Raw genomic sequence first — 17,784 nt, forward strand, 5'->3', positions numbered from 1 at the left:
CTGGACATACTGCTGAACATAACTAAAAGGGGCCCAGTCCCAGCAATCACATGACAACTGAATATCCCTCACTGTTTCTTCCTGTTTCACCACCACAATACATTCTGCGATCATTACTTCCAAATAGAACCGCGCTCAAGAAGCGTTTCAGGAAGAAAACAGGCAATAGTCTAATAGATAGTGAGTTCAATAATAAGACACATCATTTTAGTTGCAGTGATAAACAGACAAAACATTTCCCATATCTATCTGACCACCTGGTAATACCTTATGTGAAAATGTAGAAAATTAGTGGGATTGAGTAGACAGACACTGCCAGTTCTCTGCATATGGATAGGGAAACAGCTGACTATATCGCAGGCAAAGTTCCCAATTAAATTGCAGTATAAAGGAAAAGTCATTGGTTTGGTTATTGCGGGTGGGTGGGTGGGTTGCACTCGATATTAAGCAATACATACTCTAGGCGTGTCATTTATCCTGTATTGTTATAATGATAACATATGAGAATCTGTTCCTGTCAAATTATCATGAATCAACTCATTGTCAGTTGAACTTCCTGCCTCATACGTCTATACCATGATGTACATATAATGTGTGACATGTATTAATGTAAAATTAAACTTGCTTGCAAAACCCTGCTATAATGTAACATACGCACCCGTAAAACCTAATAAAGTTTGTATTAAAAAAAAAAAAGGAAAAGTCATGTACAGCAGATTTTTTCTTTTCTTTCAATACCGGGTACCATGCGTCATCTGACACAGTGAATCGTTTTCAGATAATTCTGACATGGCAATAGGAGGATTTACTCAGCACAATAGTTCTGCTTACCTCAGGCAAAAGGAAAGGGTCATTTTGCAGTAGAAGTAGACGCAACTCGTCCTCACTCAGACCCTGAAGCCCATGAATTTCTATGGCGCGGATGTTTTGATCAAACTTGATGTCATGGATGAACCGACATGGATTCCTTCAACAAAGCCACAGACAAATAGTTTAAAATTGAGACGCTTATGACAAACTGTGCCGTGGTGTCCAATAAACAACAAATGCAGCTAAGCTTGAAGAATTTAAATTACAGAACAAATGTAGACATTAAATGACAAGTTATCATTGTTATAACAGGTCGAAGCAATGTTGCTAAAAACCAAGAAGGTATTTAAGTCACTTAGCATTCATAAATCTCTATTGCACTGTTCTTTTCAGAGCTGCAGTATAAAAAGCATATTTACACGAGCAAATCTCAAAATCTGCATAGTTTTATCGTATTCTACGTATTCCTTTTGGCAATGTAAAAGAAACATTCTGGCATTAACCCCTTAACTGTAGAAAATGACCCGTTGACGTGCTCAGCACTACCTACACAATACTAAGGACTTCCACGGGGGGGGGGGTTGCTGAGAAAGCTCTGGTGCTCCTATTGGAGGCTTTGCCAAACGCTGACCCCTCTGGGATCCGACGAGAAATTACTTCAGAATCAACCCTGCCCATCAGAGAGGTCAGTGTATGACACGGCATGCTGACAGTCACTGATCACACCGGAGAGCGTGGGAAGGAAGGGCAGCACCCTCCATGTCCGGGTAATTTTCTCCACACCAGCCTGCTTCTCAGTATTTGAGGGAGGCATCGCTGGAAAAGGTCGTCTCCCCATACCAGCAATGCCTACTCGTGGATGCCACCCAGGCATGGCCAACACCACCTCGGGGCTTAGTTTCGTGCTGTCCAGGCTCTTGAAGATTCCCTGCATCACAAAATGTGTAAAAGCATGAGTCTCTCCTTTACAGCAAAGCTCTTCTCAAACCAATCCCTGAGCAGGGACCCACTAGACACCGAGGATTTTAATAAAAAAAAAAGATATATATTTATTTCCTTGGGGGCTCATTGGCAATTGGTGAATTTGGTTAGTGGGTGGGCCTTCCCGGCGGTCAATGTTATATTTGGTTCTTTTTCCTTCCATGGATAACTAATAAGGCCCCTGAGGGAATGGGGGAGTGATCAACTCCCCGGGAAGGAAAAATGGGGCTGCTTTTTTTTTTAGGTTTCGCCTAGGCAGCGCATGTCCTGTCTCTTCGAGACATGCTGTTCCTAGGATATTGGCTTTAATCACTGCCCATTTTTTCAATTAGCTCATCTTACTGTCCTTTGTAAATGCCAGCTTTTAATTGGTGAATAGGCTTAGTACCTCCTCCTTTTGGACTTTTGTATCCACCCATGAGGACTGCCCTCATTACATGTGCTCTTACTGTTCAGGTTATTTATACTTTGAGTGCACTCTTTTTGTTGGCCCGCCTCTGCTCGCGTTAAGTGTTTTGTTTACTTTGTGCACGGGCTTCATGAAACACTCATGGCCCTCGCCTCATTTGCTGTGCTGTTTGCCCGTCTTCCAACCACCTCCAACACCCCGCCCATAACACTGCCTTTTTTAGGTTTAATTTTTTTGCAGTGTTATGTAGTGCAAACTTGACCGAAGATATCAGAGTGCTTTACATAACCACCAGTTGCATTACAGATGGACACATTCGATTCTCAGGCAGGTTTTAAGATTCAACAATCTATGTTGGTAATAAATTAGATGGAGCTGCTTTGGTTGCATGATATTCTTGCATTTCCAGTGCACATGTTCAGTTTACTTACCAAAAATCTTCTGCCTGGTGTTGTTTACTGTGTACTTTTCAGTGGGTTCATTCCCCTAAGAAATATACTTCTACGGAGAGGGAGACTGACTTCAAACAAATCAAGCACTGAAGATAAAGCATTGTGTTGACCTTCACCATACTTAATTGTGTGAAAGTACCTCCACATTTCTCTAAAGCCCAAAATAGGAACTGTGTTACCTTAGTTTTGCAATGACTCGATTGAATGGCTCATAACTAATCTCTGTTGATACCATTTGCTTGAAGTAATACTTGCGCAGCATTAAAAAAAAACTATTTTTGAGATTTGGCGGATTGTCTAAGCGCGTGTGTTCCAACGTGGTGTTTTTATTTACTTGCATTTTCTTTTCTGCATTGACGTAGTTGAAATACATTTGTGGTGTATCTAGACTTGTATGCCTTTCTGTATATTTTCTATATGCAAGGAGTGGTGGTTCTGGTAGTATGATAAGGAGGCTAAAGGTTTTCCCTTTAGTATGTAATTTGGTATGAAGAGGGCTGCCATGTAGATGCTATTTGATTTTCATGTGATACCATTTTGCTGCAGTTTTTAATTCAGGCCTTTTGTGATTTTGCTTGTGAATCTCTGCAGGCACCAGGTTTTCTGTGGCAGCCTTCGTGCAACAGCTTTGCTCCTCTGGTAGGTGGAACCATCTGCCTCTTTCTTTCTGCGGTAACCCTTCCAATACCTTCTCTCCTCTGGTAGGTGGCACCTTACTATGGCTACAATATTTAGGAGGCCATGGTGGGTGGAAGCAGAGGGCCACATGGTGAAAAGGGTTAACTTCATTGTGAGTTACTACCATTTGCTTTTTCACAAGGAGCATATCTCACAAAGAATTTTCTCCTGGTGTAGGGGACAAATGTACCATGATGTGCTTTTGTCTTATTGTGCGTGTTGCAACACAAACTAATTTATTTTCTTATCTTTTTCTCTTAGTTTTGTTGGAGAGGTTTTTAGCAGCGTTGGATCTTTGGAGAAGTGCTTTATATCAAATAAGTGTTAGTTTGAAACTGTTGTTGCTGCTGTGACCACGCTTTACGACACTCGCAGCATTACCTTACATTCAATCAGTTCAAAACACACCTCCTTGCCCCTCACACACAGCATTCATTTCTACGAGTACCTCTGCATTCTACAAAGGGTAGAAACTTTTTGTTAGTAAACAAAGATGATGTATCGTTGGATGACTGCTTCCAAGGCTGTATCTCGAATAATGGGTGAGAGCACTGAGGCAGGGCCTGACATTGAGACAGCATCACAGAGAGACTCTCTGAGCAGGGTCCGTGAGTGATTTTTAGTCTGACGCTTCCGATGACTACTCATCTTCCACTGATTCAGGGGAACATGGCCGTGAGGAATGGGCCAAAAATTACACCCTCGGACACCACCAATTCACTTACACACACAGAAGGATCTGGATTTAGTGCAGTGGGTGCGTTCCAAGACAAGGATTCCTGAACGTAAGCAGGATGCCACAGGGATTTGTTAGGAAGCGTGAACATAGCAACAGTGCGTTATTAGGACTCTAGTTGGGAGACAGACAAGAACAGGTATCCAAAGGTTAGCCTAGGTTTGTTGTCATAGGGAGGACATGTAGGTAGGCATGAAATACAGATCACTGTACCTACAACTCGTGACGGCATATTTGTGGCCTGTTTGCCACCTTTATCCTCTTTCAAAACATGGCAGCTTTCTGTCTGCTGTGTAACTAATGCATTTCAGTCAATGCACCGCACATAAAGGTGGACATGACGTGCCATGTTTTGACTGAGTACACTGTCCACCAAACCCTAAGACCCTCAGTCTCTATAGAACTGTTCTATAGAGAATTTAGTGTAGTCTTCCCCAGAAACTTTTGTCCTATTTTCAAAGGTACATTTGATCACACAGTCTGAGGATTGGGCCACAAATGCATCCCTAGACACCCCTAACATACTTCCACCCACTGGAAGTTGTTGGATTTAGTGCATTGAGTGCACTGAAAGAGCAAGAAAAAAAACATCTTTCTGGGCCTCAGACTTCTACTGTGAGGATTTAGTTAAAGTGCACCTGTCACTCTAGCAGTATTAGGACTGCAGGTGAGATGGATACGAACAGGTAGTCAAACCACAACCTAGGTTTGTTTTCATAGGGATCTTGTGTAGGTAGAAGCAGATGTTCATGGTCGGAGTAAAACTGATCAAAGCACTAATCCAACCATAGCTGGCACTATGCAAGTAGTGGCGATAGTGTGGTTGTTGGAATGTGTGACTGTTGGCTGGCGGAACGCATGGCTGTTGGCTGGCGGAACGCATGGCTGTTGGCTGGCGGAACGCATGGCTGTTGGCTGGCGGAACGCATGGCTGTTGGCTGGCGGAACGCATGGCTGTTGGCTGGCGGAAAGCGTGGCTGTTGGCACGCATGGCCGTTGGAACGCAAGGCTGTTGGAACGCAAGGCTGTTGGAACGCAAGGCTGTTGGAACGCAAGGCTGGCGGAACTCATGGCTGTTGGCTGGCGGAACGCATGGCTGTTGGCTGGCGGAACGCGCGGCTGTTGGCTGGCGGAACGCGCGGCTGTTGGCTGGCGGAACGCGCGGCTGTTGGCTGGCGGAACGCGCGGCTGTTGGCTGGCGGAACGCGCGGCTGTTGGCTGGCGGAACGCGCGGCTGTTGGCTGGCGGAACGCGCGGCTGTTGGCTGGCGGAACGCGCGGCTGTTGGCTGGCGGAACGCGCGGCTGTTGGCTGGCGGAACGCGCGGCTGTTGGCTGGCGGAACGCGCGGCTGTTGGCTGGCGGAGCGCATGGCTGTTGGCTGGCGGAGCGCATGGCTGTTGGCTGGCGGAGCGCATGGCTGTTGGCTGGCGGAGCGCATGGTTGGTGTTTCAGTCCTGCTGGAGTATGAATGTGATGGGCCCTTGATTGGCAATGCTTTGTTGATGCGAGTGTTGTGTGTGTTGGGTCCATGGCAGGCGGTATGAAAGCGCACATAAAGGCATGTGAATGGACTGCAAAGTGGTTGGTGCCTTGGCCCGTCTTTAAGGCTCACTAACAGTAAGTGATGGGTTCAATATTCTGATACGGTTATTAATATTGACACTTTGGCTCGATTACTACTGGTAGTGCCAAAACCAACCAGTATTAATTTGTTCTTGAGTTCCGGATAGACTCAGAAGGAACATTTATATACCCTCACATTTTTGAAAACTTAACAACCAAAAGGTGTCTAGGGTAGGGTAACATGCATTAATCCCATTCACTTATCAAACTATCCTCCAAATTTCCCTAATGGTTTAAATCACGTTACTCACATTTCTATGGCTGACATTTTAAGAAGCTCAATCTATCCACAAAATTCCTACTACTCAGTGTTTCCACCCTTGCCCTTATAAAAATGCCAAGCCCCTTGTGTGGCTTAAGATAGTGCCTGTAACACAAACTGTCCTAAAATGCAAAGCGGAGTCATTACCAATAGGGATAACCTACGGTATTTGACCCTGCGCTCGTCGGCCTCCTAGGCAAACCAACCAAACCTACACATTTCTGAAAACGAGACAGCCGGGGCAGTCCAGGGTGGTGAGTCTCGTGTGGATCTCACAAACGTTTTGTACCACAAATGTCCTGAAAACCTCACACTTTGGCTAAAATTAGCCATTTTCCTTACATTTCTGTGATAAAAACTTCCAAAATCAGCAGGGATGCATGAAATTCCAACCACCCAGCTTTACTGCTTGTCTCAATAAAAATGCGGCTTTACTTGTGTGTCTGGGCCTAGTGCCCGCGACAGGAAAGGCTCAAAATAAGGACAATGGGACACCCATGTCTAAACATTGAGACACTAGACAAGCCTGCCAACTTCAGAATTTCCTGTAAACCAGCTCACAACAAAAGTTCTTAGCAACCAATGCACCTCTTACAGGGTGTGTTCCAGAAACACAAACATCTACCAGAGCCTTCCGAATCACTTCCTTAAACCATCTTGACAAAATAGAAGCAAGAAATGCTCAGCCTTTAAGGAAATCAACAACTGTGTCGACACCTCCCTCCCCAAAAAAGTCCTAACTGCCTTCATCCACATTTCACTGCTCTTATCCTTCAAACACATTTTTAAAAAAACAGAAATTATAGACTGTAGTCTTGTCCTTTTTGCTAAACAAACTGATCGTTGTACAAATTAAAAAACATCCAAATAAATCCAAGATCTTTACATGAGAAACCATTCAGAATGACACCAGACAGCAACACAGTCAATTTCAACGGCGGAGACCCTAGAGATAGACCCCCAAAACTCTCCAGCAGCTTCAGGAAAGCATTCGTATTCCACAATGATGCACATCTAGAAAACGAAAACATACCTACTCGCACACTCGTTCACAAAAGCATATCTACCAAAATATAATTAACCAGCTCATGTCCCGCAACAATGGCTGACCTATAAGGATTGATAGTCTCTTAAGCAACCCCTTTATCAAACAACTTGGACAAAAAAATCACTATATAAAGTATCCTATATGAAAACAAATCTACACCGTCTCCACAGCCTTGAGTAATCATTCCTGCCACACCAATCTATAGGCCTCCTAATCCTGGCATCCAGGATTACGCAGTAAGTCTTGAAATACTAATCAAAAAGGTCTGGGACTTCCCAGTCTCCCCAGGTATGCAAAGTCATCCCCAGGAGATCCTATGCTAGGGAGGTGAATGGTGTGGTGAAGTCCCCACTGCCAAATCTCCTGGTCTAAGTGAAAGAGCTAAGAGGAATATGTGTCATCAAGTTTCTGTAAGTAGTCATGTTGTCTGTCTTGATTAGGATTTCTCTGCCCCAAATGACTTGTAAGAAGGCTTCCAGAGCCAATGGAAAGGTTAGCCGTTTTAAGTAGTTGATGTGGCAAACAAATTGTTGAGAGGGCACATTCTGTGGTGAGTCATTTTGTTGAGAAGCACACACCAGCATACAACAGGCTTCTGTGTTAATGGTCACGTGCAGTATTGGGTCTGCAAAAGCCTTGCCTCGCAACAAGTTGTGAGCAATTTTTTCAATCTCGCAGGACTTCTGCTTCCGAAAGGAGTTCATGTAGGGAGTGGTCTGAAGAGCTTCTCTAGACTTTGCTGTGTCTTTTTTATTTTCTCTTGCATCTCATCAACCTGGACCAACCTATCACCCATCAAACAGAAGGTTGAGGAGATGCTGCTGCCAGGCATGGGGTCTGATTATGACTTTGGCATAGATACCCAAAGAGGCTGGGTCTGCGGCATCCAGTCTGCAGAAGATACTGGTGTTGGAGATAGTTTTGCCTTCAGGGACCATCTCTGCCTCATGCTTCCTGTACTGCTTTGAGAGAGACACTTAAGGGACTCCTGCATCTCCTCCCACCCGTCCTATCATATTGGGACAGGAGTCCACCAAATTGACTATCTGCCAATGGGTTGCTTCTGTTACTGCAGCTCTCCTGTCTGTTGAGTCTATCTTCTTGCTATCCTTGTTGGAGGAGGAGCATTGCTGGGGGCTTGGATGGTTGTGCGCTTGCCAATGACGTGCATCACCAGAGTGTTAGGTGAAACCTGTCACTTAATATATGTTAGATAGCTAGATGAGGGTTAGAATTTTAACCATAAAGGCACCTTGACAGGCTCCTTGAAATTGTTAGTAGCACATTTTGAATTGCCTTTTACCATGGGGAAGAACAGGACAATGCATTCACATTTGAAGAGTGTCTCCATGCATGTCGACCTTGTGAAAGGCTGGAGTCCTCTGAATGATCTCATGATAGGCGTGGTGCAAGTCATTTAGGTGCCAACCACAACCCACGCTTGGGTTTGTAGCCCAATGACCTCTAGAGCAGTGCTCTGCCTCAAACTGAGGCTTCTTTGGGGACCTCAGATTGGTGATAAGTAGCTCAGGGGCCAAAGTTATACTCGTGGCCAAGTGTATTGTCATAGTGCAAGGGCCCATCTTCGATGCTGGTTCAACATTCTACATCTACTGCCCTCACTGGACAGCAGATTCCAGACTGAGTGCGAGCAGACAGGCTGGCCTGTTCTTCAGTGCTCAGCGGATATCCACCACTAATAATGCCCGGGGTGTCGGAGGTCTCCCTGCTGATGCATCCTACTGTATACTCAGCATTGTTACCTTCCAAACCCAAGGGTCACACAGGTGGTGTTGCCATGGTCAGGGTACAGGCAAAGAATGCACACCTTGCGATAGTCTGACCACGGATATTTGGAGTGGCAAAGAGGGTGATTTTGAAAGGTTGTCCGTTTCATCATCCACTCCATATTCTATGGAGAGGAAGGACTGAAGCTGGTTCTCGAACCCAGAGAGGTGGCAAGACCGTCGACATCCTGAAGCGTTGACAACTGTCTTTGGTGTTGCAGATGTTTTTGCACTATGGAAAAGACAAGGGTACTGTAGCTTGGTCAAAAATGACACAATGGGATCAAAAAGTAACAGAACAAAGCCAACGAAAAATAGGTTCAGGAGACAATGAACTTGAAGAGGACCCTGAGCACGCCCGAGACAAATGGCGGGAAAATAATCTAACATGGAGTCAGTGCCCGTGAACAATGTACATAAAGAAGAGGTATCACACTACATCTTGTGCCTCGAGAGATTTCTTCAAACAAAAACAACGTCCAAACATCAGAGCGCGACACTAGATTGCATAGAACGTGTATCTAAACTCCTCATGCTAGGAATATTATGTGTCCTGCATTAGAATCAACACCCAATCTTAAACCGTCTAACATATCCAATGCTATCTCCATCTGTTATTCCAAACTAGAATAGCCCTGTGTCATTATCAATGTCATGCAAATCAAATATGAATCATAACCCTACCATTCACAACCATGTTACGGCACTCGTAAGCACCACTGGTCCGATGACAGACCGAAGATCAAGCCTGCAAAATTTCCACATCTTACCTCCCCACTGAAACTGGAAACGGGTCAAATAAGTGTCTAATAAATCAAACCTTGTTAACCAATTGCCTTTCTATAAACTATCTCGGAGGAGGTAAATACACTTTATCTTGAAAGGCATTAAAAACACTTAAATTTACCCTTTTTTCTCCAAACCCCCAAAGACAATCTCGATGAACATCCCCGCCAATTTTGTTTTTAGTCCTTTACCTACTTCTGGCCAGTTCCATTATTTCCCTTTTTAGGTCTCACCTGAGCCAACGCACATACGTTGCTCTGCGAGGCTTCCAGTAAGGACTTCCAACTCCCACAGCTTTTCCTCGCGTGGCTCAGACTCCTCCCCCACGCATTTGGTTGGCTGTTGCATTGTGTTTTTGTAGCCTGCCAATGGCTAAACGCGGGCGCATATCCCACCTTTTAGACAAATGTTCACTCCCACAGCCTATGCCTTGCGGGAGAGAGCAGAGCGCCAGCTGCATTTAGGGAGCGAGCAGCGGCGCGCAGGGTGCCGTTTGTTGTGGATGAAGTTACTTTGATGTTGCTTTCGTGGCCGCACTTTTTTTTTTTACAGAAACAAAGCCAAACTTAAAAATAAGGCTTAACTTCGTGTCAACACAAAATGATCCTCAGCAGTTCTTGTAAGTTGAGTCTACGCACGTGGTATTTAATGTCATTTAGTGCACTCCCCCAGAGAATGGGCAATTTGGTAGCCTTCCGAATTGCAAAGCGTCCTGGAGAGCGCTTCTTCTGCCTTTTGTCTGTCAGGCGCCGCCCTGTTGCTTTGACATGCACGCCCTTACCAGGACTGATGCGACGTGCGAGTGCCAGCGCACCTCTTCCAAATCCGACTGGGGACTCCCAGAAGATAGCCGCACATAGGAAACCTTACCAGGATGTACAGGCAGAGAACCGAGGTCTTCCATAGCCGCTGAAAGATGACTGAAGGGGAGACCACCAGCGCCGTGGTCTCGGGGTTCGTGTTTGGTGCCTTTGTGTTCCAGCATTTCAACTCCAGAAACGACACAGTATGTAACAAAGTGATGCTGATGGGTTAGTGCATAAGCTCCTTTATACTTTGTGTGTAGTGGGACCGCATGTTGCGCACCTTCACCCAGAGGGAGCCCCCTTTCTCATTTACGCTTCACACACTGTGTACTGTCCTTGCGGTCTCCAGTGTTTTGAGTTTGCAAAAATGTAGTAAATAGCCTCTCTTTAAGAGACATAAAAAAGGGACTGGTACATGTTGTCAAGTCGACGACCATCTTGCAAAGATAGGGCTTCAATCCCATTATAGACTGAGACTATTCCTACCGTGAGACAAGGCACAGAAAATTGTATTATAGGCGCTCTTTTGATTTAGTTGCACAGTAGGTCCCAGAGTTATAATTCGGCCTGGAGATAAGGGATACCGATTTTTCCTTTTAAATGTTCGAAATACAGGTTTTTTTAAATAGACGAAGGATTGCTAGGTGGCTATTAAGAGTGTGATATAATTGCCGAAATTATGTTACCAAAAACGTAGGACGATTCAGGGTTTAAAACTACACTGCTGCCGTCACTACATTACACGATTTTAAGCATAGCTGCCAAAGATTGATTAGGTGTGATATTTTCATAATTTCAGTGTAATTACGAGTGACATTCAACAACTATGAGTGACACTTTCTCGCGAGCAAAAATCAAGGAATGAAGACGAGGGAACCATATAAATATCAGAAATTACACCCATTTGAGCAAATAAAAACTCTAAGAAGATCTTAAAACTGCTGCAAAGCACCAGAAATGGAAGGGCAGTAAATGACAACACAGACTCAACACTTGCCTAATAATAATGAACAATACTTTTCTGCATGTTTTGTGCCAGTATATCCTATACCGTGTGTAATACAATTTTAAAACACTGCATATTCATAGTGCTACAGCCTCGTAGCACTATAATCAGTGCTCTAAATAGGCAGGTACTGTCCGTTACTGAGTACTTGCCCTTTTTTGAGAGAGGAAGAGTACCAGCACTTCTCACTACTCTGACCATACATTTTATTGGAGAGCACCGGTATTGCTCAGGAGCAAACGTGTACTCTAAAGAGCGACATGGCTGTAAAGATTTCAGTTTGCTGATAAGTGACACTTTAATCATTTTAGTGTGTGCGTGTATGACATTTAAGTATATGTGTGACTCTTTTAGTGACACTTTATCAAAGTAATCCAGTAGATTTTGAAAAATAGGAGGAATTGTTGCCCTGCACTGTGTAGCTTGGACACGACCCCTGCTATAAATAATGCCACAGATGGAGCGCTGCCACGTCTCCCACCGCACGCAACCTTACAAAATAGTTACACACAACAAACATTTATGCTCAACACAAGCTTTTCAATAATTTATAGCCATGCTTCTTGCTATTCTAAGCAGTTGTCATTATTCCTCCCAGCACTGTCTGCCTTTTGTTAAAATTACAAGAGCCAAAATATATATAAATGAATAAATAAATAAACTGGGTGTCTTGCTCTGCCTTTCAGATAATACATAATCTCCCACACGGTGGCTCAACACGGCGAAGCAAAACATAAAACACAACAATACCTTGAAAAGGGTTTTATTTTACAAAATGAAAAAGGCTTGGGGTTTTATTTATGCAATGCTCTCTACCAGAAAGGCTTTCACAGATGCTAAATGAACCCCATTCAAAGGTATATAGAGATATATATTTATATGCAAGCAATAATAACACACTTAGTAAATGCAACAGTTAAATGCATTGATATGAAATACAAGCAGCAATTAATATGAGATAAAACTCAAGCAAATATACTGGACGGGCTGCAGAAAGATATATACACTAAATACATCAATGATTACTTTGGATGTGCACCTCACTCATTCACACATCACAAAGAAAACACAGCCACTGGAACCACGAATCACAATGGCACTAGTCAGAAACAAATCGCCTCACAGTTGTGAGACAAGAGTCACAAGAGTGTGTGCGTGTATATGTGCACGTGTATGCCTGATTGCATGTGTGTCTGAGTTTGCATAGGTATGTAGGAGTGCCTTTGTTTGTGTGTGCTTATATATCTGCATGCGTGTGTGTGTAAATGTATCTGCTCTTGGTAGTGCTGTATATGTATGTGCATGCATGCTATTTGCATTTCTATGTGCATGTGTGTCTCTGTATGTGGCCCTGCTTGCATGCGTATGTGTGCAGGAGTGTGTATATGTATGCTTGTGTGGTTGCATCTATCAGTGTATGAGGCTGCAGGTGACGGTTTCCAAATATGTGCATGTCTGTCTGTGCATGCATGTTTCTATATTTCTGTGCTTGCACGTTTGTGCGTGTCTATCTGTGCATCTATGTTTATATTTAAGAGGTTTTTTTAAATGCACATAAAAGACCCAGGGGGTGGGTGAAAGTGCTTTACTAAGTACAATATCTGCGACAATAACTACTGGCTGGGAAAAGATTATCAGTAGCACTTAAAAGGGGCCATCCAGGGAAGGGAAAAACAGTTCTCTTTACCTAGTACTGACACTACATATCCAGTAATTGCCACCAATGTTTGATTATGTCTGCCATGGGTCTGAGACCTATTGTGACATCGTTCACAGAATGGCCATATAAAAAGGTACCAAAAATGCTTACTACTTTATTATAACTTTTCAACATGCTATACAGCAGGTACACTGCTCTACAACATAGTCTAAACACATTGGCAAAGCCAATAGGTCTGGCAAAACACTTATAAGGTCCCAAAGGCGAGACCTATTGGCTATGCCAATGCTTGTTGCATTTCTCTGCACTACTACATTTTATGTTCAGCTGACCACAGGAGAAGGCACCCCCACTCTTGCTGGAACTCCAATATCTAATTATTTAATGTTTTAGTTTTTAAAATTTCAAAACAATTTTGTCAGCAGGGTCAAATATGTTGCATCAAAGGGCCCTATTACAGTTTTACACTGCCTTCATTGTTGCCACGAGAAAAACAGAATTTTCTGTTTTTACATGCGATATCAGTTCTTCACAAGTTAAATATTTGTGTCCTTGGTTATTTTTTACCTTCTCCTAGTTTATATTTGTATTATGTTTCACTGGTTTATGAGTCACTGTAAAATAGATTTCCATCACCGTTTCCTCCCATGCAGACAAACAAAACACAACAATGTCCGCCAAGCTGTCTTTTTTCCAATGGTTAAGACAAGAATGATCTGTGTAGATACTGATTTGATGCTTTCCACAATATAATGCCCCACAATCTCTACATCATATTGTTGTTTCTATTTTTTTAATTATCAATTGTATTTCACAATATGCCATGAGTGTGGCACTGCAGAGCTTACTGGCAGGCCGGGGTACGACCTCCATACATATCTATGCATACCTGCTGGTTGGTTTTTGTGGCGATTTGCAAAAAAGCAGATCCAGCGTTTTTGGCTTTTTGCATTACTTGGAAGGTACCTTCTTTTAGGGTCCAGCAACAGCCAGTGCTATTGTACAGTGTATTACATGGGAACTGTATATCACTAGTACAAAAGTCTAACCAATGGGTTTTTGCTTTTCTTTTCTTTTTACCTTTAGACCGGTAGCGCTGCAGGAATCTCTTCCGTTCAGGATTCCTTGTTGGTCTAGGCCTTGAGGCATTCCTCCTGAATATTTTTCAGTCAGCTGAGCCCAGGACAAATCTCCCAAGTGATTGGTGGCCAGTTCCTTCTCTCAGAAGACAGTAAAGCTTAATTCCCTACAATACGGTTACAGCAGAACGAGTCTGTAGCAACCCAGTCTTGGCCCCAGCCTGAAGGAGGATAACCACCGTCAAAGATCGAGCCAGATATATGCTAAACTGATATGCAGAGTTTTATTGAAGTGCAAACGAGGTCCAGAATCCCTGGACGAGAGACAGTACTTCTCGGACATTGGTGGCACAGATGGGAAACATGGGTTCATCAAACCTGCGTTTTTTTTCCACACAACTTCTCTGCCCAATCAAAAAGAAGGCAAATGCTACTTACCAGTATGCATCTGTTCTTGGCATGTAGAGCTGCAGAGTTGTACACTTTTGCATAGATCTCCATCTGGTGTTGGGCTCGGATGTTTGCATGTTGTTTTTGTCTTCGAAGAAGTCTTTGTAATCACGAGGTTGGGGACTCCTCCTTCGGTCGACAGTGCGCATGGGCATCGGCTCCAGCCTTAGATTGTTTTTGCCACGTAGGGTTAGATGGAGTATTGAGAAATAGAAAGATGTTGATGTGTACTGTATCTAAGTAAGATAATACTGGAACAGATAGAAGTATCCGGGGAGGTGGGTGGGCGTGTACAACTCTGCATCTCTACATGCCAAGAACAGATGCATACTGGAAAGTAGCATTTTCCATACCCTGAATGGTATGGGTTTGAAGATGAGCTCCCCAGCTGGTGAGCGATGCGTCTGTTGTTAGCACTATCTGTGGAACTGGCTCGAGGAACGACCGCCCCTTGGAAAGGTTCTGTGTGTCCCACCATTGTAGAGAGCGATGGGTGTTGTCGTCCACCAACACCAGATCTGTTAGCTGACCTTGAGCCTGGTTCCACTGACGTGTCAAACACTCTTTTAATGGACGCATTTGTAGTTTTGCATGAGGAACAAGTAAAATGCAAGAGGCCATCATCCCTAATAATTGCATGAACACTTGTGCTGGTAGTGAGTGTTGTGGCTGAAATCTTTGGACTAGCGCTTGTATAGCACTTATCCTGACTGGGTTGGGATATGCTAGGGCTGTGGAAGTGTTTATTGTAGCTCCTAGGTATTGTTGTATTCTGGACGGTTGGAGGAGGGATTTGCCCAGATTTACCGTGAATCCCAGACTGTGAAGCAGTTGTTTTGTGCAGAGTGTGTGTTGAACCCAGCTCTTGTGGGATTTTGCTTTTATGAGCCAGTCATCCAGGTAAGGGAAGACATGAATGTGCTGTTTTCTTAAATGGGCTGCAACCACTGTGAGGTACTTGATGAAAACTCTGGGTGCCGTGGCGACCCCAAATGTTAGAACTTTGAACTGGTAGTGTTGACCATCTACCACAAACCTGAGATATTTCCTGTGAGCGGGATGAATGGGAATGTGGAAGTAGGCGTCCTTTAGATCTAGGGTGGAGAGAAAGTCGCCTTGCTGAAGTAGTGGAAGTAATTGTTGTAAAGTGACCATGTAGAAGTGGTCTGATTGGATGTAGAAGTTGAGTGGTCTGAGGTCCAGTATTGGCCTGAGAGAGCCGTCCTTTTTTTGGAATTAGAAAACAGAGGGGATAGATCCCTATGCCTTGATGAGGCAAGGGAACTGGCTCTATTGCATGTTTTGGTAATAGTGCAAGAACCTCTTGTTTGAGAAGCGTCAGGTGTTCTGATGACATTGGACGCTGTTTGCGAGAAATGTTGGGAGGGGTAGTAGTGAGTTCCAGGCAATAACCATACTGGATATTTTGCCTTACCCATTTGTCTGTTGTGATGGAATTCCAGACAGGCAGGAACTGTGAGAGGCGTCCCCCGACAGGAGTGGGATGATTGGGGGGGAAGCGCAGGGAAGTCACTGTTTAGTGTTAGGGGAGCTGCGGGTGTTATTACCCCTGCCTCTGCCCTTGTTGTTGTTACCCCTGTAACCTCCTCTAGAGTATCCTCTGAAAAAAGAGCCCTGGTTGGGACTTTTGTAGGATGAGGACGGGTGTTCTGGTGTATTTGTTTATGAGCCTGCTCTGTAGAAGGAGCATCGAAAGGAGCCTCTACTAGAGGTTGACTGCAGGGCTCCCATAGACTTGGCAGTCTCGGTGTCCTTTTTTATCTTTTCTAAAGATGTGTCCACTGCAGGGCCAAAGAGGTGCTCATGGTCAAAAGGCTGATTAAGGATACTGTTTTGCACTTCTTGTTTAAAGCCAGATATCCTGAGCCAGGCATGTCTGCTTAGTAAAACACTAGTATTTACTGCTCGGGACGCGGTGTCTGCTGCATCAAGCTCGCATTTGATGGATGTGTTAGTGATCAGTTTGCCTTCCTGTATACGGTCATTGGCTTTGTCTTTATATTGTTGAGGTAGGTGTTGAATGAGCTTTTCCAGTTCATCATAGTGAGCCCTGTCATACCTTGCCAAGAGGGGTTGTGTGTTGGCTATTTTCCAATAGTTTGCAGCTTTAGACGCCATATGTTTGCCTGATCCGTCTAATAATTTAGATTCTTTGTCAGGAGGTGGGGTTTCACCTGACCCCTGCGAATTTGCCCTTTTGCGTGCATTGGCAACGACCAGGGAATCTAAAGGAAGTTGACCCTTAATGTATATGGGGTCAGTGGGAGCTGCCTTGTATTTTTTTTCTATTCTGGGGTTAAGCACCGTAGCTCTAACCGGGTCTTTGACCACTTCAGGAACGTGTCTAAGAAGACCTTTTAGCATTGGCAAGACATGAAATGTCTTTTGTGGCTGATCAAACGTTTCTAGAAGAAAATCTTCTTCTACAGGGTCGGAGTGTAGTTTGACTCCATGGTATGTTGCTGCCCTATTTATTGGTTGGGCAAAGCCCATATTGTCATCTGGTAGAGATGGTTTTGAGGGGTAGAAATCCGGATTATGTAAGTCAGGATCGGTATTATAGTCATGCCATGGGTCTGGATCCTGTGGGGCCTCATTGGTATCCGCAGTGTCTAATGGGATTATATCATCATCTCCTTGCCCATCCCCATGTGCATCGTCACTATCCTCTGGTTGTGAGAAAATATGTTCTGGAGAATGTACTGGAGAAATCAGTAGATTAGGGTTAATTGGTGGAGGGGGTGAAAGTTGAGGTGAAGTATTAGTGGCCATGAGTATTTTCTTTAGAGGAACCGGTGCATGTGGTAAATGTTCTAGTTTCCTCTTTGTAGGTAGTGTAGTAGCTTTATATGACCAGTCTTTGGATGAATAAAGATGGTGGTCTGCTTCGGATACGGGAGAAACAGTTATCCGGAATCGATAGTTTTCTTTGACGTGGAAAATTTCTCTTTAGAATCTGGTTTTGACTGTTTAGCAACAGTGTACGGTTTAGAAGCCTTCCCTGGCTCCGAGACCTTCGGTGCGGGTTGTTTCGGCTCCGGAGGTTTCTGTTTGGGAGGCTGTTATGGAAGGCTTTTCTTTAGATGGTTTCGGCCCGAGGTCTTTGGTGCCGAAGTGTTCTCCGGCTGCTTCGGTGCCGAAGGGTCTTTTGGCTGCTTCGGCACCGATTGTTTTTACGGTGCCGAAGGA

The 17,784-nt window shown here is 44.1% G+C and overlaps 1 protein-coding gene across 1 annotated transcript in view; it reads right to left on the reverse strand.

Annotated features, from left to right (window-relative positions):
* Positions 1–17,784, reverse strand: part of LOC146854269 (protein mono-ADP-ribosyltransferase PARP12-like) — a 490,642-nt gene that overhangs the window by 459,418 nt on the left and 13,440 nt on the right. Inside the window, exon 2 of the mRNA XM_085652052.1 lies at positions 832–967. Within this exon, the coding sequence (XP_085508178.1) occupies positions 832–967 (136 nt within the window). The remainder of the gene's footprint in view (positions 1–831; positions 968–17,784) is intronic.

Source organism: Triturus cristatus, chromosome 4_1 (genome assembly GCF_964204655.1).
Source record: "Triturus cristatus chromosome 4_1, aTriCri1.1, whole genome shotgun sequence".
Classification (NCBI taxonomy): Eukaryota; Metazoa; Chordata; class Amphibia; order Caudata; family Salamandridae; genus Triturus; species Triturus cristatus.